The sequence below is a fragment of the Typha angustifolia genome, chromosome 10 (assembly GCF_048772165.1).
Source record: "Typha angustifolia cultivar Huaian chromosome 10, ASM4877216v1, whole genome shotgun sequence".
In the NCBI taxonomy this organism is placed as follows: Eukaryota; Viridiplantae; Streptophyta; class Magnoliopsida; order Poales; family Typhaceae; genus Typha; species Typha angustifolia.
This window is the reverse complement of record NC_133248.1, coordinates 1,771,085-1,793,235: the sequence shown is the minus strand read 5'-3', so window position 1 is coordinate 1,793,235 and position 22,151 is coordinate 1,771,085. Positions and strand designations below refer to the sequence as shown.

General features: G+C 36.2%; 2 protein-coding genes across 3 annotated transcripts; both read left to right on the top strand.

The window, feature by feature from the left end:
• Positions 1 to 4,170: 4,170 nt before the first annotated feature.
• On the top strand, positions 4,171 to 6,737 carry LOC140769210 (uncharacterized). The gene is made up of 2 exons (XM_073109841.1): positions 4,171 to 4,762; positions 5,640 to 6,737. The coding sequence occupies exons 1-2, from the start codon at positions 4,271 to 4,273 to the stop codon at positions 6,279 to 6,281; spliced, it is 1,134 nt and encodes a 377-aa protein (XP_072965942.1). The 5' UTR covers positions 4,171 to 4,270; the 3' UTR covers positions 6,282 to 6,737.
• A 1,229-nt stretch (positions 6,738 to 7,966) lies between these two features.
• Positions 7,967 to 22,072, top strand: LOC140768272 (coiled-coil domain-containing protein SCD2). 2 transcript variants are annotated; one of them, XM_073108497.1, is made up of 17 exons: positions 7,967 to 8,537; positions 9,032 to 9,204; positions 10,741 to 10,816; positions 10,958 to 10,999; positions 11,087 to 11,149; positions 11,833 to 11,882; positions 11,964 to 11,991; positions 14,203 to 14,277; positions 14,400 to 14,510; positions 14,591 to 14,651; positions 17,085 to 17,201; positions 17,310 to 17,431; positions 17,648 to 17,717; positions 19,595 to 19,636; positions 19,876 to 19,916; positions 21,098 to 21,224; positions 21,529 to 22,072. In XM_073108497.1, exons 1-17 carry the CDS (start codon positions 8,154 to 8,156, stop codon positions 21,633 to 21,635), a joined length of 1,689 nt encoding a protein of 562 aa, XP_072964598.1. In that variant the 5' UTR covers positions 7,967 to 8,153; the 3' UTR covers positions 21,636 to 22,072. The 2 variants fall into 2 exon arrangements, with proteins under 2 accessions (XP_072964598.1, XP_072964599.1); XM_073108498.1 differs by having other exon boundaries at positions 8,398 to 8,537; positions 9,036 to 9,204.
• The last annotated feature ends 79 nt before the right edge of the window (positions 22,073 to 22,151 follow it).

The window sequence follows — 22,151 nt, the reverse complement described above, 5'->3', positions numbered from 1 at the left end:
TTCTCTAATTTGGTTAATTCATGTAACAATGGAAAATTTTAATTTAAAAGAAATACAGGGTCTAAATGTAAATATCTTTAGTTTTGGTGAAGTTTTCATTACTCCAACTCGACCCGAAACTAATCCAATAAAAATTTGGCTAACCTAATCTTACCCTCTTTGGCTGTTTTTTATTGAACTATGATAGGAAATTATTTGGTGGTCGATGGTTTGGTGATTTGGTTCGATTTAGTTGATGGCTTGGCAGTACAATTAGCTTAGAAGAATAGCTTGGCAACGCAACGCGCGTTTAATTCGAAGCAATTGTTCGACGACTCATATGGTTTGAACCTTAGACTAGACAGCTAAAAGTTCGTTGGGGCTTAAAATGCCTTTGTATCTAGGAAGGGTTAGCCCTTTGTTCAACCCATATTTAGCCTTCGAGCTTATAAATGATAAAATAAAAATTTTAAAAAAAAACTATGATAAAAGAGGGTAAGGATAAGCACCAAATTAGTGCTTTTGAAACTTATGAATGCTTTAATTAACTCAATTTCAAGTAACTTTGTATCATAGCAAAACATATTCCGGTTAAAGTTTTTTTTATAGTCTGTCCTTCTGAGATCCATTGGGATGCAGAGGTAAAAATTTGTCACGCTTGAATTAAGTTAAGCTAAGCTTAAGCCGTTAATTTAGGTTTAAAATTAATTTTTAGCCAAGCCTGAGCTAAAACTGACTCACTCGGACTTAGGTCATTTACAATGATATATTAATTATGTTCATACTGACAACAATATTGTCATTAGACTTCTTATTCTATTTTTTAGTTCATCCATAACCGTAGCTACCGCTTGTTCTTCATACTCTTAATCAACAAGAGAGAAGTTTAGTAAATATTAATCTGAAAGGAAAGACCCATCAGTGGCATATCTTGGCCCTTCTTTTTTTTCCTCCAAATTATTATATTTTGATTATATTGCTCAGATAGCTCTATATATTTGTAAATATAAGCTATATTACATAATGTGAATTATAAAACAATTATATGACCTACTTCAATCAATTATAAAACACTAAGTTGGCTAATGATAATTTTATCTTCAGAATTAAAATAACATACTTTTTTTTGCTAATTTGATCCTATAAATGCATAATATAATAACTGATTTGTGATTTGAATTGTCATAATTGGCCTTCTGAATGAAATAAATTTTCACTTTCTCTAATAAACATTGTCTGAGCCCAACACTAGAAAGCTTCAGAAAGAGAAAGAAACCTAATAAGATAAAATAAACACTTATTTGAGTTACTGTATTTCTCGCTTTAAGATCACGCTGTGGCTACGAGCACTAGAATTTAAATTCTACTTTTCCTATCAGTTGATCAACAAATGAAGGAGATGAGCACATTGATAACAAGGAAACTATACTAACAAGTAGTCATTACATATTAAGAATGCATCACAAGTCAACAACGTACATCTTACATCTTATAGGAAAGAACTGAGATCAATTGAACATATAACTTCGAGAAGAGAAATAAAAGACAACTACAGTGGCTCCCAGTGTGGATTTGATTTCAGTTCCAGTTTTCAGTCTCCCTTCTCTTCCTTCTCTTGTGCCTGTGGCTTGCTCTTCCTGGCCTTCATGAAGCAGAAGCATGAACAGCAAGGGCACTGAAACAAGAACTTCATTGGATCTGAATGTACTGAAGAATGGCTTCTTTCTTCCCCTTGAAATCTATCGACATATATGGATTCCTTTCTTGTCACTTTTGCAAAGAGGATGCCCACAGTCACCTTCCATTGTATTCTTTCCCCTTGTGGGTCTTGTTGCCCACCTTGAAAAGTATACTCCCTGCTAACTACTATTATATTTTTTGTGGAATTTTTCGGCAGCAAGCAACAAGGGAAGAAGATGGATGCGTCATGACAAGTGCTAGGGTTGTTTATGGAACAGTAAAATTCTCATCGCATCTCGATGCATGAAATAAAATAGATGCAGTTTTGAAGATTTTTTTTACATATTCGAATGTTGTTTAATGAGGAAAATCCATAATTGGAGAAACTTATTAATTTGTTATACCTATAAATTTTTTAAAAGAATAAGGGTTAAATGTATTTTATAACTATGTATTTATGCCTAAAATTACGTACTTTAAAAAGTCTTAAATTAGTTCTAATACTTACGAGTAAAGTAAGATCGATAGTTTTTTTTATCCAAAATAACACAGCATGCTTAAAAATTTTCAAAAATTAAATGGCGTGATTAATTATCTCAATTTTTAATTATTTTATGGATAAAAATACTTTTTACCTCTTCAAAGAATACTTATATTCTCTTACTTTTTAGATCTGTAAGTTTTATTAAATATGAGTTTTTACAAAGTTTAATAATTATATCTCATCTAGAAACAAATAAATATAAGTTAAAAAATTAGATAAAAAATTTATTTATTTTGCCTAATAAATATGATGAGGATATTTTGGTTATTTGTACGTGCTCCATTAAATTTAATTAAAAAATTGACGGTTTTACTTTAGTCGTAAGTGCATAGACTGATTTGAGACTTTTTAAAATATAGGGGGGTAAAATAATTTTAGGCAAAAGAATTGCATGAGCCATTAATAAGAAAGGCAAACACTCAAACTAAAAAAAAAAGAAATAAAAAAGAAACTAATCAATCTTGTCATATATATATATAACCCCAAAACAAAATGCACCTTTGCCACTAATTAAGATAGATATTATAATCATGGGGGATACTTTTGCTTCTTAATTTCAAACAACTATGGTTAAAGTGTGATCTTAACCAGGAATAAGAAGGCAAAATTCACACACACACACAAGTAGTTTACTTAAATTTTTTGGATGTTTGCATGCATGATTTATAGATTCTCTGGTCCTCACTGTAGAAAGAGTTCAAACAGATGGCTACATCAATGCCAATGGTTGTCTAGAAGTGGAAACAAAGAGGTAGTTGATGATGGCATGGCATGGCATGGCTCAAGATGGTCCTTCTCTTATGGTACTGGTCAAGTGGTCATGTGATGTGCATCAAATATTGATGTCCCAACCAATGCAAGTGATGAGGCATGACAACCACCACCTGTTAGCCAAAGCTTCTTCTTCTTCTTCTTTTTTTCTTTCGTAGCATGGATGAATGGTGAGCATTACATGCACATGGGTGGCCTTGTCATCAGTACCTTCGTGATGGAAACCTGACCATTTTTTTTTATTGTTCCTTCTAAGTTAGATATATATCTATGTGAATACAAAGACACTAAAACTTCATCAAACTTTAGTTAATATAATAAATTGTATAGTTTAAACTTCAACTCGTGTGCGTCATCGAACTATTATTCCAAACTAAACGCTGTTGAGACATTACTCCAAGCCATTCCGCTACCGAACTATTCCTTCAAGTCAACCGTACCACCGAGTATCAACATAGTAAGTCATTGAACTAAGCCATCACCGACTATTAAGTAATTCCTCAATAATAATTATGTAAAGTTGGAGTTGACTCATGACCTAATTTAATAAAAAATAAAATTTTCTTTTTACTTGGCTGGTTTCATTGCATATTTAAAATTAGATCGAAAATTGATAGTATTAATTGAAAAAAATGTACGGGACGTAGAGAGAATTTAAATAGTTGAGGTCGGAACCAAAATTTAAAATTAAATTATTTTGATTGAGGAATTCTAGTGTAAGTAGGAGAATAGATTGTAGCATTTCTTTTTGTTAGTATTGATGGATAATATTATACAATTAACAATCTAATGTTTATATATTACAATTTTACTGCTGCTCGTCTAATTTCGTAATATGAAATATTTTCACCAAACTAGGCCTCCTTGTTAACTTGTTATTGAAATAGTTCTATCCCCAGAACTTAATAACTTAGGTTTATTTTGGGGGTACAGAGAAATAATATACTAATTAGGGTTATATATTTTGACTAAAATACTGATAAGTTTAATGTTTTATTTAAAAAGTTTTAATATAAAATATTAATTTATTTAGCCATTTAGTTTAATATGTTAAACAATTTAGAAAATGTTCTCAGATTGCCTTATCTTTTAATTTAAAAAGAAAAAATAGATAGATACTCCCACGAGGTAAAAAGTAAACAACCGTAAAAGTCAACTTATGAGTACAGAAGTCAAACCTCAAAGCCAGCTGTACTGAGAGGTCATCCTCCGCACTTCTGCATTCCAATCTCTTCTTCTTCTTCTCTTCGCTTCCACGATGCCCCCACCACCTTCCTCCGCCGCCGCTCCCCTCCCATGGGCTCCGCCGCCTCCTCCGAATCCCGACGAGACCACTATGATGGCGACGGTGACGACGAAGAGGAGGAGGAGGAGGAGGAGGACGACGACGACGACGACGATAACGAAGATAAAAACCCTGATCCAATTTCCCTTTACCAAGAGCCCGAGACCCTTCTCCACCCCTTCACCTCCGCCACCCCTCTCTCCCCCCAGCTCTCCTCCTCCTCCTCCTCTTTCGCTTCCCCTCCCCTCCTCGGCCCTGCCGTCAAGGTCTTCGACCCCTGCAACTTCCTCCTCCGGCCGCCGCCGCCGCCGGACGCGACCGCCGAGGTCTTCCTCGTCAGCCACGGCGAGTGCACGGTCGGAATCGAGGCTGGGCTTACCGTGGTCGGGGAGCGCCAGGTGAGGGCTTTGGCCGTGTTCCTCGGATCGATGGGCTTGGGGTTTGGCGCCGTCTACTCTTCGCCGTTGGCTCCCGCGAGGACCACCGCGGGGTTGGTTTGCCGGGTAATCGATAAAGTTTTGATCTTTTGTAGAGTTGATCATGGCGTCATGGAGCTTAATTGCATTATAAAATCCTAATCCATTAGTTTTCCATGGGAAAGTTTCATAACAACATAGTTAGTTAGAATTAAGAACTTAAATGTAAATTGACAGTATGTCTTGATCACGCTAAGCATCCTAATTATTGGTTTCCATGAAATATTTTGCATGTAGGTATTAAGTTGGAACCAGAACTTAGTTTCATAATTTGATCTTGCTACTGTTGGGTGTTAAATTATTCTCTTGGTTTCTATGAATTATGAAAGATAGTTATTCTGATATAAAAATTTACTGCTGTCCATTATGTGGTTTATATCTTTAGGCCCTACTTGATCCAACTTGTTTTGCGTGAGAAAAGAGATTTATATGAGGATAAACCTATCCTTTTGTAACATTTTGTACATCATGATTAATCCAGTCAAATAGATAATTTACTTTTGTAGTCCATGGTAAGGAAATGATGATGAGGTACAGTTGCAACTTTGATTCTTTTGTTCTTAGAATTTCATAGAACTAAGCAGAATAGTCACCAGTTGGCGATTCTAATTTCTATCGGACCAAACTCACGTAAGTGATATATTACTTGGCACTGAGTATGTCAAGATAAACTGTTTATTAGAAGCACCACACTAATTAAAGCTTTATTTACATATTCAAGAGCTTGATTTTCAACATAACATTCTGTTCATTGCCCTCAGAACTTTGTAAGGTCATCTCTGCTTAGTGTTTATCTGTCAATATCATCTACTTTCTTCTTAGCAACAACAATCTGTCCAATATGAATTTATAGTAATTTCGTTTAGTCAAGTTACCGCAACCATTACATTATTCTACTGTGCAGGAGCTCAATTTTCTGGAGGAGCAAATACAAATATGTGATGCTCTGATTGAGATGTGTCAGGGCAAGTGGGAGGGCTTGCCTCAAGTGGAAGCCTACAACCCAGAAACAGTAAGGTTGATCGGTAGAACCCAGCCAGATTTTTCAGCACCTTCAGGCGAATCACTGAGACAGGTGGAGTTTCGGATGATTGAATTCATGAACAGAACAGTCCTAGGGCTGCCTAAAAAGATGAAACCAAGAGATCCGTTGATGCAGCAGAATGAGGCCAAGACTTTCTCATATCACAGCTCAACCAATCTGCTTCAGGACATAGATGGTCCCCATGAGTCAAGCCGACAAGATATTACGAGAAAAAAGTTTGGTAAGAGCAGGCTTCACGTTGTGTCGACTGGTAGCAAAGAGGTCAAGGATGAAACCTTTGCAAAAGAGCTTAATCGTGAGTTCCTCCACATCAACCGTGTTGGGGTCTTCACTCATTCAATTCCAATCAAATGCCTTCTTGCCAGTCTATTAAACTGTAGTCCAACAATATGTAGTAAGGTCTGTATAGATGATTCATCCGTCACGGTGCTGCAGCACTCGGTAAGAGCAGGCTGGCGTATAAAGAGACTGAATGATACTACACATCTCAGGCTTCTTTAAATACTTTGAGAAATTCATCCTCATCTGCTGTAGTAATGCCTGCGAATTAATCTTTTCTTTTTTGATTTGTTAATTAAATTTTGTTGTATATGAGAGCGTACACACTCACATGATGTCGATTACTGGAACTGCAATGGCTGCATCATGCTGCAATACCAATGAAGGCTTTAATCACCAGGGAGTCAGGAAGAGATAAAAGAAGATGCCTAAGCAGTACAGTTATTATACTCATCTATCTCTCATCTCAACTTCTCAAGTGCCTACATCAAAGTCATCGAACAATATTCCTGTCATTGTACTGATATTGTAAACAACTTATATTGCGAGTGTTATATTTTAGTGTAGATAAATTATTTAACATGGAAATATTGTTATCTATTGGGTATCTCTCATTGTTGCAAAAGAACAATTTTATCTATTGTCTGGAATGCTCTCCCAAGTTCACATTGCTGTTGATCTGTGTCTTTACAAACTGATGGCCAACCATTTGATTGTCTTGGAATTGTTCTTTGCACAGTTAGATCTGCATCTTTTATATGTCTGTGTACCCCCTGCAAATAAGCCACATTTGTTGCTGTTTATTTTGTTGCAATAGTCAGAGAATATTATTTGCTGTTCCTTGTGTTTGTGAGAGGCACCAACTACCAACCACTGGACTAGACTTATGGATGCATATACATAGAGATAAGAGTGGATGATCTGGTAGTTAGTTTGTAGCTGGTAAACTTATGCCAGTAGAAAACTGAAGGGAAGGAAGATTAAAAGTAGATGATGGTGGTTTCCTTGATGATAAGTTCTATACAAATAGAGAATTTGGCAACCAGAAATAAGTATTAAATGATTATATTGTCATTTTTCATTAATCTTCTTGAAAGAAGAGGCCTTCTCCTGCATGGAATAATACTCATTGACACACATATGCACTTCAACTTGCTCCAATTCAGCAACACTCCACATGGAGAAAGAGGATAAATACTAAATTATGAAGAATATGCTCAAACCAACAGATTTAAACTATCATCTTAATGATGCCTATCAAATTATAGAATAATGAATGATGATTATTCTCCAAATTTTTGCAAGTACAAAAGTAAATATGATTTCATGTAGTTAGCCACAAGGGCATAAAAGTCATTGCAAAGAGAAATCTTGTCACCAAGTGGCATTGGCTATGACAATAATAGCTCATCAACTGCATGGCTAATGTGGCACATGATGGCTTTGACTGCACCCCTGATGATTCCACCTTGATTAAGGTAAGAAGCTATCATTAAGTCATTATATTTATCCAGCTATGATTACTATATACCTAACCAAGCAACCTGCCAATTATTCTCACTACAACTAGGGTCCCAACAACTACCCCAGTCTAAACATCATATATGAATCTAAACTTATTTGGGTCTCTCTTTTGGTCGTCAATTACTTCCCCATAGTTGGTAATCAGTATTTCACCAAAAAAAGTACCCAATACTACGGCTTGGATCGATCTCCCTCCGGTCTTAATCGCGCTGTTCCGGATCCGCTACATTTGCTCTTGATTTAATTATGTGTATTTCGGTAGGACGTACTGAAATTAACGGTTAGTGATCAGTAAGGAGCAAGCTTTCGCTCGAGTAGGGTGATTGGGGATCCGAGGAGTGGCCACCCACCGAGAACATCGCTCTCTAAGATCTACTCGAATTCCTTCTTCCTACGACTTCATTCCTCTCCACTTCCCACGGCCATCTCTCTCCTTCTCTGGCGAGATCTCAGCCGCTAAAATAGTATCCGAAGGCTAGCATTTCTCCGAGGAGCTGCCGCTCTCTACTCTTCTCCGGTGAGATCTACGCCGTTCGAACTATATCGGACGGCTAGGATTTCCTGACCGGGATGGATCGGCTGAGGGCGGGGAGCCCGGTGTACGGGCGGCAGAGGAGCGGGGGATCGAGCAGCACGGGGTCGTCGTCGCCGGGAGGGATGTCGCCGGCGCACCACCGGTCGCCGTCTGCGGCGGCGGGGCTCACCGGCGTTAAGAGGACGCAGAACGTGGCGGCGAGGGCCGCCGCCGCGAGGCTCGCGCAGGTGATGGCGTCTCAGAGCGCCGCCGCCGGAGACGACGACGACGACGAGTACGAGGACTCCATTCCCGCCGTCGTCGGCTCTGCGGCGGCGGGGAGGTACGGAGCGCCGCGTCCGCTTCCGGCAGCGAATAGCAATGGTAGTGGGGCCGGGGCTTCCCTGCTTGGAAGGTCGACGAGATCTCCCTCACCTGCGGTAATTTTCCAATTGAGCTTATTCCTTTAGCGGATCCAGAAATTTAAAAATCTGAATCGGAGAAAGAAATGGAAGAAATTATCAGTTACTTTCTTTGAAGTTTTGAATCTTTACTTATTGAATATTAATTTGTAAATTTCATGTTAATTTGGATGAGATGAGATTAAATGATCTCTCTTGATATGTCAACATAGTTCAAGATTAAGCTACAATTTTTCCATGCATTTTACCAAGACAAGATATGGTCATCTGACTGCGCATTTGGCTTGGAATTTACTGTGAGTTGGATGTCAGCCAGATTCCTCATATAGAGATCTGGAGGCATTCCTCTACAGCTTAATCATTAGTTTACAATTTCTGAAGATAAATGATATGTGTGCTTATTGTATCTCTATTGCTTTTCTTGGTTGGTAGTTGCATAAAGTTTACTTCTTTGTCTATTTTCTTAACTAACTAATCTATTGGTAATTTTGAATTTGTCATGTTATAATTAGTTAGGTCGGAACTTTGTAGAGCATACGCCGGCAATGCGCTCTACATCGGCAGGAAGGCCATCGATTTCTGTTCGACCGACGGCTACAATGGTGCCCCCAAGTAAAACATCTATACGAACTCCTTCTCCTATTCCAGCAATAGAACCTCCAACTGATCGGAACAGACAGAAAAGGTAAATGATGCTTTACTTGCATTTTTGACATCTTTATTTTTATTCCAATGCTTCTGATGCTTGATCTTCTCATAATAGCACATTATCTTGGTTTGTGCTTGGAATGTTCAGTATTAGTTATCTGTTCATCCATGTTTACTTTCCTGTTCTGATGGTGCTTATATTTGATATGCTCTAGTATGGTTATTGTAGAGTTATGTGAGCCATTTCGCCTCAAAAGACTTCAATATTGTGGTTACAACAAGGAAATGATACATAGACTAACCCTGATGAGTTTTCTCAGGCTAGGATACTGATCATGCCTACTTATGGGATATATCATTGTCCACTTAGAACTTTTTGATGGTTTTGATCAGGCTAGTTATGATCACTTTCAGCTGTATCATGTAGAGAGAGAAAAGAAGAAACCTCTATATAGTGGTAACAAGCATTTAAACTTTTGCAGGTGTTAGATATTGTTGTTTGTACTGTTATAATATGATATCTATGCTATGTTATGACTAGAAGCTTCAACCATTATTTGAGTCATATTAGTTAAGAATATAGGAAAAAAAATGCATTTATGACCATAAAATATCACTTCAGCTCTGATCTATATGGAGATATTAATATTTCTATTATAATAGTCAATACATTTTATATAGCAAGAAACTCTGAAAAAATAGTATTTCCCTATTTCCTCTGGTTCTTGCCTTCTTTCGATCCTGTTTCATTTTCCCTTTTTTGCTTGATTTATCTTTTAGTGATGACTTAGTTTCAGATCATCCAAGAGAGTGATGTCAGATTTTACCAGGCAATAATAGAAGTTTGTAATTATTGTAAACTGTTCCGTGGAACGTTCTCAACTTTTAAACTGTTCTATACCAACTTTATTTCTGTTAACTTCACTGGTGATTATGAACTTATGATAATTTTATTGGTGAACAATCCTTTGATTTCACAAGGTGTCTAGATTCCCAGCCCATGCCTTATTGCAATCTGGATAGATGAACATTTTTTCGTTCATTTGTCCATGGTGTTCTAGTAGGACAAGGAAAAGGGATTTTGTTTTTGCTATTCTTGAACAGTAGCCTCCAGTTATTCTATATGTGTAGCTTACAACTCTGAGATGTAATCTTTTATGCACACTGTCCTCTTGTTCTTCACTTACTGGAACCCCAATTGGGAGTGGAGACTGTACTTTTGGAGCCATAGTCTCTCTTTTCAAGGTTGCTATGCCGGGGGAAGAGGTAACAAAGTGAATGCTCATGGGCTGCAAATCAATCAATCAAGCAACACCAGTTATTGTTGACTTGATTTCATTGCATCCACAAAATACTGTTCACACTCCTCACCTTGAATTCTGCACTTATATCCAATTGTCCACATCATAATGTCACACTGTTCAGAACCTTGATTTTTTATGCTTTGATTTTTGTAGATATTCTTTCTGCTTTTTTTTTTTTTCTATAGGAGGTTGATGAATTTCCCACCAATTTAGTTCTGGATTTCAAAGACTAATGAAACAGTTCTAAGTTGTATTAAACTGTGCATCAGGTTTCCAGCAGATATGGGGCACCGAAACTCGAGAGAAACAGGAATTCAACGTGAGGCTTCTACCCTACAAGATGAGGTGTTCATTCTGGTCTAATATTTCCTTTTTCTTCTCTTTTTACCTCGTCTAATAATTGATAGGAATGGAGATTGAGGATCTTTCAATATGATTTGAAAAAGCCTAGCAACTTATGAAGGTTAACTTCATTTCATCTTGCAGCTTGATATGCTACAAGAAGAGAATGAGAGCTTTATTGAAAAGGTAAGCTACATATCTGCATCTCTATAATAGGAGAAACTTCTTTGGTTGCGCACGGCATTAAATTACGATGTTGAAATTTGTTATCAGTTACGTCTTGCTGAAGAAAGATGTGAGGAAGCAGAAGCCCGGGCCAAGGAGCTTGAGAAACAGGTCAGTTTGCAGTCTTATGGAAGTCTGTTCTGTTAAATTTATGATCAGCTGTATTTTTTATGATGAGCAGTTGGGGAAACTTCTGTACTGATAAACGTATCTTTTTGTATGCGATTTATCTATTCATGACACATCCCTTTGGACAGCATAAATTTAAAGGATTTCTTTTCTTTATATCTGGAATGTACGTAATCACATCTTAATAGACTCCTATTATTATGTTGTTTTCATCATCATTTGGATTATCAACTTCTAGAAGTGTTGTATACTGCTGGAAATTAGTTCCTGCTTTTGTCATGGTTATCACGGGTGCTGTTCTCTTTTCTGGTCTTTTAGCAACGGTCTGATGCTTGGTTGTTAATAGCTAGCTGTAGTCTGACTTATGCAACATGTTCTTACTTTATCTCCTGTTATATATGCATTTGAATGCATATTCTACTGTTTATGCATTACTCCTATTAAAAACGAAATAATACCTGCTTGCAGCCTTGTACTCCTTTGCAATGAAATATCTGAATAAGTATATTTCATCTTAATCTTCCTTGGAGATGGAACTAGGCTTTAGATGTTGTCTTTTTAACTGGTAATTTGTCTGAGATGAAGTCCTATTATATGCATTTAATGATTTAGTGGCAAATCTTAGTTCCTTGTATAGTTGCATTAAGAGATGTTTAGTTATGCAGGTCGCTGCTCTTGGAGAAGGGGTATCATTAGAAGCTCGGCTGTTGAGCAGGTTGGTGTCAGGAATTATGTTCATTTCAACTGGAGAATTCTCTCTATTCACATATTGACATTTTAGATGACCAAATTTCAGGAAGGAGGCTGCACTCCGCCAGAGAGAGGTATTTTGGTACTATAGTACTTCTACATTGTTACCTTGACTAAATCTAGAGTATTTTTGAAACTCTGACTTTGTTTTTTTACTTTGCCACATGGCTGATTGTGGTCCCCACATTCTTCCTTTTCTTACCAATTCACATTATGTGTGTGTTTGTGTATTAACCGTGTCTCTACTATTAAACTTCATGCTGCTGTGCTGGGCGGGGAATCCATCATTTTGCATGGGCCTGCGCTAAAGAAGCCAAACAGCATCTCAATCTTTATTCAGGCCGCTAGTTTCAAGGAAATATAAGGATATATAGGTACTCGATATCCTCTTCTTCAGAGAGAGGTGGGAAAGAATTAAGGTTTTTCTGGCCCTTCCTATGTCATGGTTAAGTGCATCGCACATGCTCCTAGCTAGTACAGGACTTGAAGTTATCCAAGTTTCTCTACATAGAGCTCTTTGGGATAAAAGCATGAGTGCATGACAAAAACATTTGAACCATACCATGAACAGTTTTGCAGCATGTGTTCTCAAACATGTCTAATTTTATGGATATTTATGAGATTGATCTTGCATAATACATTTTCTTTCCGAATAGAGTTTGCATGAGAAATCTCACTGGAAAAAATCATGGTTAGCCATTTAGTTCTTTTGAAGAAATCATGCTTCCCCAAGCTTCCTTCAAGAACTTATTAATATCTTCAAACAATTCATCCTGAAGCTGAAATGCTCATTGGTAAAGTAAAATCCTGTGACATTGGTAAGCTAGTAAGAAAGCAGGCATCTTATTAGGATCAATATATCTATATGTTAACATTCAATCAAGATGGTCAGTATGTGTAAGTCTACCTGTGTGTGTGTGTGTATGTGTTGCAATGTTTCAAAATGTGTCTAAGCTAAGTAATCTGGACGATCAAGCCATCACATAGTGCATATGCTTATGTTGATAAAAATGGTGCATGTGCGGTATGCCATTATCAGTATTAAAAATTATTTGAAATTTAAATACATATGATATTAGACTTTTAGTAATCAGCCTTTAGGTTGCATAGGTAACATACCAACAATATTTATCATGTGTTTGCCATGCCCTCTCACATGTCTTGTATACACACGTGGATAGATGGTTGAAAACAAATATGTGGCTCATTCACATTGCACCAAAATAGATAATAGAAAATAAGGAATAGAACTAGGCTGATGTAGTTTGAGCGCATGATCGCACGGTCGCACCAAATTAGATAATGGGAAACTACCTCCAATACCATGTTACATAACCAGTTAATCCAAAGGCTTAAGATATTAGGTAATAGAAGCAAGTATGTATATCATGCTTTTAACAATAATAAACTAATAAATGGATAAAGTAACCAAACAACATATCGAGTATCATCTCCATCAAAATCCTATTGATGATTATCGAAGTAATAGAACAAAATATGTGTAACAGATATGATAGGAGATATCAATTTCCGTCAAGATGCTAAGTACCAAAAGAATTCAATAAAGAAGCACAATGTAAAGTGCAATTTATAATTCCCTAACAACTGAAACAAGATGGGCTAGAATTTTCTTCAAACGGAACCCATCATAGAAGTTTCAGTCCATCTAAAACGACAATACAGACTTAAAGTTCTCAAATGCATAAGTGACACATATGCATGTTCTATAATGTGGTACATGCTGACGTCATATGTGAGGGTGCCTATGCATACGTGTCCAGCCTGTAGGCAGTCTGACTGCATATGCACTTCTTCAGCTGATTTACTCGGCTCCACTGTCTATGAGGCTGCATATGTGTGGCCACACGAGCTGCATTGCTAATGCACATGCATGCCTGTGTGTGAGCATGTATGTGTGTGCGCATGCATGTGCATATGACGTACCGATAAACATTGTGGTCACATATGATCTGATGGAAGGTGTCCTTTGAAGTTTGAAAAAATAGAGGGAAGAATTTTCTTTTAACAATACTGGTATCATTTAGTTTTTTGATAATACAGATTTTAGTATGATGTCAGTTTTCTGATTTATGTTGCAATTGTGCAATTTCTTTTTTTTGTCAATATATAAATTATAGCCATTGAGAATAATCATGTGTAGTAATATCTTACATAAGTCAAGCACAAAAAAAGAGTTGAATGCTTATAAGCTATAGGAAAATAGTTGAGCTTCTTGAAACATTGCTTTTCTTTAATAGTGAAAATTGATCTAGTTTTCGCTCCAGGCTGCTCTTAAGGCTGCCAAGGAAACAAAGGATGGGAGAGATGAAGAAGTAACAGCAATGAGACAGCAAGTAGAGGTACTTGAAAAGAGTACTGGCTATTTCATCATGAGCTTTACATTTCATGAACCAATTTCTATTTTGTGGTTCTTTGAGTTTGACTTTTGTAATGTCTTGTTGATTCTGTTTATCTGTAATAGTCTGCTAGAGAAGAGGTTGCAACAGCAATTCAGCAACTAAGGGAAGCTGAATCAGAAGCGAAATCTCTTCGATCAATGACACAAAGAATGATCTTAACCCAAGAAGAGATGGTTTGCATATCGTTAGGCTGCACAAATTTTATGCATTATGTCATAAACAATCTTATGTCATATTGATGTCCTGTTTGTAGGAAGAGGTTGTCCTTAAAAGGTGTTGGCTTGCTCGCTATTGGGGTTTGGCTGTTCGTTATGGTAAGATGCTCCCCTGTTTTGCATTGTCACATTCTAAAGATTCATCAGTTTCATGGTTGCAGTTGGCCTTTTAACTTCATTGTTTGCTCATCTACTTTTACCGCAGACTAAATTTTGATGAAAGTGCACATAAAACAGCATATCATTACTGAAAAAAATGTTCACTTGATGATTCATAATTAACCAGTCTCTCTGATGCCTCTTACTATTTATCTGGATATATATTGCCCATGTGTTCATTCAAAATAGCCCATGGCAGAAGCAGATGAAAGGACATAACTTCCCTCAGATTTATGAACTTCCATCTAGGTTCCCTCATAATTTTTGAAATATGAAATGGTTAATTATATCTACAATTGCAAATTGGTTGCATTCATAAAGATTTAAGCACCTTCTGGGAGCTCAATGGTGAGAAAATACTGACTAGATGTCTCAGAACGAAAAATATAATCCTAAACCCATAAGTTATGAAGAATGCTCTGTAATTTAATCTTATTGTAGTACTGCTAGTTCGTAAAGTTATTTGGTCACAATCAAATTATCAAAGATAAATAAAACCGTGAATTGCATATGTTCATAAAGAAGTACCTTCTGTGCTCTGGAAATCGAAGATAAGAAGCTGTTGTAACTGTATAATCTGCAATATGCTAGTAGGTAATGATGTCAATTCAGCCTATCACATGGAGAAAGCCAGTCAACTTCAATAATTTGTTGGACGAATCCTTGGCCTCACGTAGTCATACTTCATTGCAATTCATATGTCATTAGTGCTCCTTAGGATTTGATGTGTTATTTTCTGATGTTATGGGTGTTTTCTAGCATTAACCGTGGTTTAATTATCATGATGCTGAGCAAACTATTATCGTCATCCAATCCTTTTGCCAATAATGCAAGGTCGGTTGGAGAACAATCTCCAACCCTCTTGAATTTATAGACAACTTCATCAAGCAAACACGAGGCCAGAGTGGGGCTTGCCAGGTGGTCACCTTCTGCCAGTTTAAGCTTATGCAAGCCAGGAGAAATACTTTAGAAGTTCCTTTAAAAAAGAGAGTCTAGGCGAAGGAGAAGGATGATTAGTTTTGTTGTAGAAATATTTTTACTTCTGTGCTAACTAACAAGACACAAACAGCTGAAAAACCAAATGAAAACAATGCCAAACTACCATATTTTTTATGCTGTGCCTATTTCTTTTTTGTATCATACTTTGCCTTAACTACCCATAGACAAAGACTGATGGATTACGCCTCTGGATGGTTTTTTACTTTTGAGGTCAACCACATGGATTGACAATTGGCTGCAGGTAGAGTTATATTTCTTTTGAAACTGATATAATTGACAAAAAGGTATTTATTTACACAAAGAGAAGCTTAAAATTTTGGTTGCCATAGTGAGTTACACTATAAGCTCAGATCGTAAATTCTGATAGTTACATAAGAAAAGCACCACTCTTTATACTACTGTAGTATTTAATATTTACTTTTCTGGAACTTTTTAAAAATATTCAGATAATTAGAAAATAAATTGAGATTATTCAGAATTTTCAATCTAGAGTTTCATACACCACAAGAATTTGAATTTACTCACATAAGGAATGCTCTCATACCAAGGTAAGCAATATTAATTTATCTATTAGAGAAGTAAACCTAGAAAGCAACATTCTGGAGGGTGAGGTCAGCAAGATTGTGCCAATTATTTTTATCATCATCCAAGCCTTTTCCATGTGTCAGCTGCAGCACAAACTCAATGCTGAAAAGCTCTGAAGGGAGTTGACACATTTTATGATGTGCTGTCAACTGAGTCTGAAGGTCGGCATCCTAGAAAATGGTGCCAAAATTTAATAAAGTGAGTCTTGCTACAAAATATTGATTCTTGAAGGACAATTGGAGCTTAGTTATGTTTGCCATTGAAGTTTTAGCTCACAAAACTGAGCAAACACTTCAAATTCCTCAAGAAATTGTAAGAGACTAAATGAAATAAAAGGATGATAGCTTTTGACATAAGAGAGTTATCTTGTTCTCAGAGGCATAATAAATGAAGTTTCGCAGTATGCTTTCCCAAAATCCTGTTTGAGCATCATAATATGTTGTCTTTGGACTTTGTTTCTTCTATTCAGAATTATGTAAACAATCCTGGAAAGAGAACAATACTTGAGCCATTTTCATTTGTGGCATTAATCCTTTTGGCAGGTAAGTTTGCAAGTTTTCTTTATCTTAGAAGTGTCAATCTAAGAATCACAGACAACTAGTTTTCAATCATTCAAATATATGCCGCTGTCTGATAATCTCTGACTCAGCCCATGCTAGATATTAATGTGAAATTGTGGATATCAAGGAAAAATATATCTGATTGTTTGCTATTCATTATTGTTTACATTGATTTTTCAACTAATACTTAATGCCGAAATTGATAATATCTTCAATTTAAATTTTGTAGGCATCTATCCAGAGATTGCCGTGTCAAAGCATGAACACTGGTCATCATTAGCTCCTCTTCCTCTTGAAGTTGTTACTTCTGCTGGTCATAAGGCTAAAGAAGAACCACATAACCAGGGTAAGTTTTCTTATCCTCCTGCTCCTAATTAGGATCTTAAATTTGCTTAGGTTCTCCATAATAAGCTACATGAGTATGTTTGTGTCACTTGGGATTCATTGTAAATAGGTAAGGATGACCCTGAGAGAAGAACCAAACTTGTTCGTGATATGAGTGACATAAATGGAGAAGGCAATATAGAGAGCATGCTTTCAGTTGAAATGGGCCTAAGGGAACTTGCATCTTTGAAGGTACTCTTCCTCCAGTTCCATGATCTCTTTCATGCTTCATTCATGTTCATCTGTCTAGGTTCTGTTTGTATTTATTTCCATCTATGTTCTTTTAAAACAATGATTTTTACATTAGTAAATCTGGGTCACAAATTTTTTTTCCTGTCTTTTATGCTCTAATTATCCTTTCATTAGTGGCAAGTTTGGTCTGACATGCTCGTGAACATTGACTCTAAGGTGGAAGATGCTATTGTGCTTTCATTGGGTCAACATCGCTGGACAAATTTATCTCGACAATTTACCTCAGGTTTGGTTCACCGCAATGTAATAGAAGGAACTTTTCTGCAATCTTGTTGGTTCTCATGACTGCTCCTACCAGTACACTTGTCCCTAGTAGTTATCAGCTCTCCATTTCCCAATTCCTTTTTATTTTGTCATCTCATCTTTGAGATTCTTTATCCGGTATGTTTTTAATTGCAATGTATTCATAATTTATCTTGGATAGAAGCTCGTTGGGTTAAGTATTAGCTTGTGATACTGATCATTGTTCTCATAACACTGTTTAGTTCTCATATCCCTCTTATTCACCTATGTTATGGTCGCTACATCCTTTTTCTCATGATAGCATTCAGCAGCTTCTTATTTCTGCAAAGAACCTGCTGGTGATTCTTTCTTTCACTAGTACAGGTTCTGTTATAGTTTCCATTTTTTCATATTTTATTTTCACTTTGGCAAACTGTGACTCAGAGATATGAATGGCATATATGAGTACTGATTATTTTATAATGCAGTGTTTGTTTTGCAAATAGTGATAATGCATGGTGTGATATGAAAAAAAAAAGTAAGAATACAAGGTGCAATTTGCAAATTTCCAAAAAAAAGAAGCATTTTCCTGGCTATTAAAATAAGAGCAAGTAGATTACCACTAGACTCTACAATTATATCTTTAAGTGCAATAAGTTGGATTCCTACCAGCTATGGTTGTGCCGAAGCCGATCCTTGGTAATCACGGGGTGTGCTGACCGACACGCCACTAACACACATTGACACTCCGTTCACACATTTTTAATATAATTTTTAGGATATTTAAAGATGTTTTTAAGTCTTCGGCACGTCAATCTTTTATCTTCAGTTTGGATATATATATATATAATAAAGTTTATATTACAGTCTTTTATCTTTATATTATTTTTTGTAAATGACATATTTTATTAAAGATATAGTAATAGTCAAATAGAAATATTATTCAACACATAATACGATTGAATATATTTATTAAAACTAATAGTAATAATTGAATATTTTATAAGATAATTGAATACTCCATAATATGATTGACTTAGAAAAAATTAAGAAAAATGGGCTCCAGGTGACATATCATGTGTGTCACATTATAAAAAATAAAAAAAAGTGCCCCATAGAATATTTTCGATTTACCATTCTAATTGATTCATTTCGGATCAATAAAAAAATCTGTTTCAAATCTTGTGCGACCCGTGCTAGTCGGCACGAGGGTGTGCCGCTAGTGCTATGCCACCATCAACATGGAACGTGCTGATTGGCACGATCATTATTGATTCCTACTATCCCTGTATATCTAGATTTGGATTGAGTGCAATTCTAGTTTCTTTTGTGCTATTGATTTTTTAACCTCTTCCAGTAATATTTTTTTTTTTTTTTTGAACTTCTTCAAAGTCTTAGGGCTTCTCTCCTTTCCTATTAGAATATGATTATAACTTTTTTGCATTACCAAATAAATAAGCTCTATGGTACAGCCTATTTGATTGCCCTCCACAAAATGTGTATTGAATATTTTTATGCTCTGAAACCTGAAATTGGGTTTTAGGTTAAATTGCTCCCCATCTTATTTGATAAACTCTTCCATAGGAAATTAGATTCTATTAAATAGAACAGGAACAATCTAACGGCCTGATAAGCATGAAAGGTGGTGATACATTATTTATGGATCAGGCTGTTTGAAACTTTGAATTCTTCATGATGCTTGTCTATTTAATGCTTCCATTCATGTGAGACACCGTGCTGTTAGCACACTTTCTGTTGATGTCCAACACACTAGATGATTTAATTATTTAATATTTTACTTTCATTATATTCTCTCTCCTCATTCTTCATTTCTTTGATTACAACTTAAGTAATCTGTTTCTCTGGTTTTTGTCAATACAGATTTTAAAGCACCTGGCGAACCAAAATTCTTCGAGGCATTTGGTATTATTTCCAATTTGCTTTAAACATTATCCCTATTACTGTCTCTGTGCTAGTATAAGTGATGATTTCACTTCTCTAGCTTTAGATAATGTAGCAATGAGAAGAGATGATATTGGCTGCTATAAATTTGTAATTTTTTCTATGCTGTCTTGTTTACATGGTTTCATTGAACCATCTGCTGTTTTTGTTTGCAGTTACATATTAATATCATAATGTAACTAAATTGCTACGTCTTGCAGAGCTAAACCAAGAGGAGGCAGAAGATGTTTTGTTCAAGCAGGTTTATAACACTTCAAAAAAGAATTTTTAAAGTTCATGCTTGCTTTGTTGTCCTTTGCTTTCTATTTACCATATTACTCCTTTTTGTGTGGGATAATTTGACGTTTATGCATGGGGCTTCTCACCAGTCCGTACTATTCTATTTTATTTAGTTGTGCCTAGATCTGCCTTATATACAATGAAGACGTAGATAGATCTTCATCAAAAATTATTTCATGTTTGACATGCAATATCTATCATGTCATTCTTAATTCATATTTGATATTCATGGTGATCCTGTACTTTCATAAGATTTGAATCCATCTGTACATTTCATATTAGTACTGCTAACAACTGCTATTCATTATTTAGCAGCACATCCATCTTAATCTTTAAACAAAAGGTAGAGATACAATATACTTTTGCAGCTGGCATCATCAATGAAAAAACTAAACTAAATAGGGAAGCTGCAGGACCTCAGGTGGTAGAAGAGAAGTCGATATCTTTTGCTTCTACATGCTATGAATTATAGAAATCATAAATAAATCAAGGTTAAATTCCTTTTTTCTCTTTCTAACAAGCAATATTACATCTCAAGATTACGATGTGATTACCTGCCTACCTTAGCAATGTCAGAAACTAAGCTGCATGTCTTGGTTTACTCCAATTGCTCTTATACTATTTCCTGACACATGAAAACCATGTGATTTGGTAGATAGAATGGTGCCTCAAGTAGAGATTTGAGAATCAAATCCACACCAATTATTTTTTATGATTGATGGGGTTTTCAGTCATCCATTTAATGCTTGATGTCATTGAATAAACTTTATATATCTCACTCGGGTTTTCAGTCATCACAAAGTATGCTCAAGTGTCCTAGTGTCATACTATCACAAAGTATGCTCAATTGTCCAAGTGTCATACATTAGGCCCATTATCGTAGATCAATTGTTATCCTCCTATTATCTAATGTCACTTAGCCACTGCAAGTCCAACTTCATGAAATAAAAGAATACTGCATCCATTGTCAATGATTTGGTGATAATTCCAATTTGTTGTGCATCAGAAACTGACATCCATTATGTTACTTGGTTACCCAACTATCTTTGAATCCCACCAACAGTATTGTGATTATTATGTTTTTTAAAGTGCTCTGTGTATCCTATAGCAAATTGTAACCAGTGGACTATGTATCTTCTGCAGGCATGGCTTATTTACTTCTGGAGAAGAGCCAAAACTCATGGTGTAGAAGAAGATATTGCTGAAGAGCGGCTGCAGTTTTGGATTGGTCGCAGTGGCCAGGCATTAACATCTCACGATGCTATGGATGGTAATGTCATACTTCATATTCATCATTTTACAGTTTTCATATTAGGATGAACCATCTCATCAGGCTTAATTTTTTCTATTCCTTTATTTCTGGTTGCAACATAATTCCTGAAGGATTTCTGTCCATAAAAAGACATAGTTCTTGTGATTCTTGGAATTCTTTAATTATTCAAAAAAACTTATTTATGGTTTAGTGATACAGCATATTGGTACCAAATTATGCATCTTGATGTTTCATTCTTCATAAGCTCAACTTGTAACGCAAAGCACCAACAGAAGATGTGTTTCCCTGATTTGTGTTGCAGTTGAGAGAGGCCTGACAGAGCTGAGGAAACTGGGTATCGAACAACAACTGTGGGAAGCCTCACGCAGAGAAATAGATCAAGCTCCAGTAAGCACCGAGATATCTTAGCAGTAATTGTGAAAGTCTCACTTGGCAATTTATTTTATCAAATCAGTCACAAGTTTTGGAGGTTCAAGAAGGCAGTTTCTGGCAAGATCTGCAAGCTTCAGTCAAACACTCTGAAGCGATGCTCAGCACTTAATCATCAGTTCAGCTATTTCATTTGCTTCCGTCCCTTCGCAAATTGTTTTGAGTTTTGTGTAATTTTGGCAAGCTTTTACTTCCTCGGATTTCTTGTAAAATGTGTACACATATGTTTCCGGTCACCTGTGATTATCTTTTAGGCGTGCTGGTATTTCTTAGTGCTTCAAATCATGTATCTGTGTCAGGTTTGGTTTCTTTAATATTCCCAGTGGCTACCTAATTGTGGAGTTTTAATGGGATTTGATGCTCTAGTGATCATCTTACAGAGCGACCGCTCTGGACAGCTGAATGCTTCACTTGCAGTTTTTTTTTTTTAACTTCACTTGCAGTTTATAGAGTAGGAACCGATTTGCATCTTGACCGAATGATTAAGCATCAGCA

Excerpts from the sequence above, each read along its gene's own strand:
- LOC140769210 (XM_073109841.1), top strand. The coding sequence starts at position 4,271 with ATGGGCTCCGCCGCCTCCTCCGAATCCCGACGAGACCACTATGATGGC. Across the intron at positions 4,763-5,639 it reads CCGCGGGGTTGGTTTGCCGG|GAGCTCAATTTTCTGGAGGA; the intron begins GTAATCGATAAA and ends TCTACTGTGCAG.
- LOC140768272 (XM_073108497.1), top strand. The coding sequence starts at position 8,154 with ATGGATCGGCTGAGGGCGGGGAGCCCGGTGTACGGGCGGCAGAGGAGC. Across the intron at positions 11,992-14,202 it reads CTGCACTCCGCCAGAGAGAG|GCTGCTCTTAAGGCTGCCAA; the intron begins GTATTTTGGTAC and ends TTTTCGCTCCAG. Across the intron at positions 14,511-14,590 it reads TCTTAACCCAAGAAGAGATG|GAAGAGGTTGTCCTTAAAAG; the intron begins GTTTGCATATCG and ends TCCTGTTTGTAG.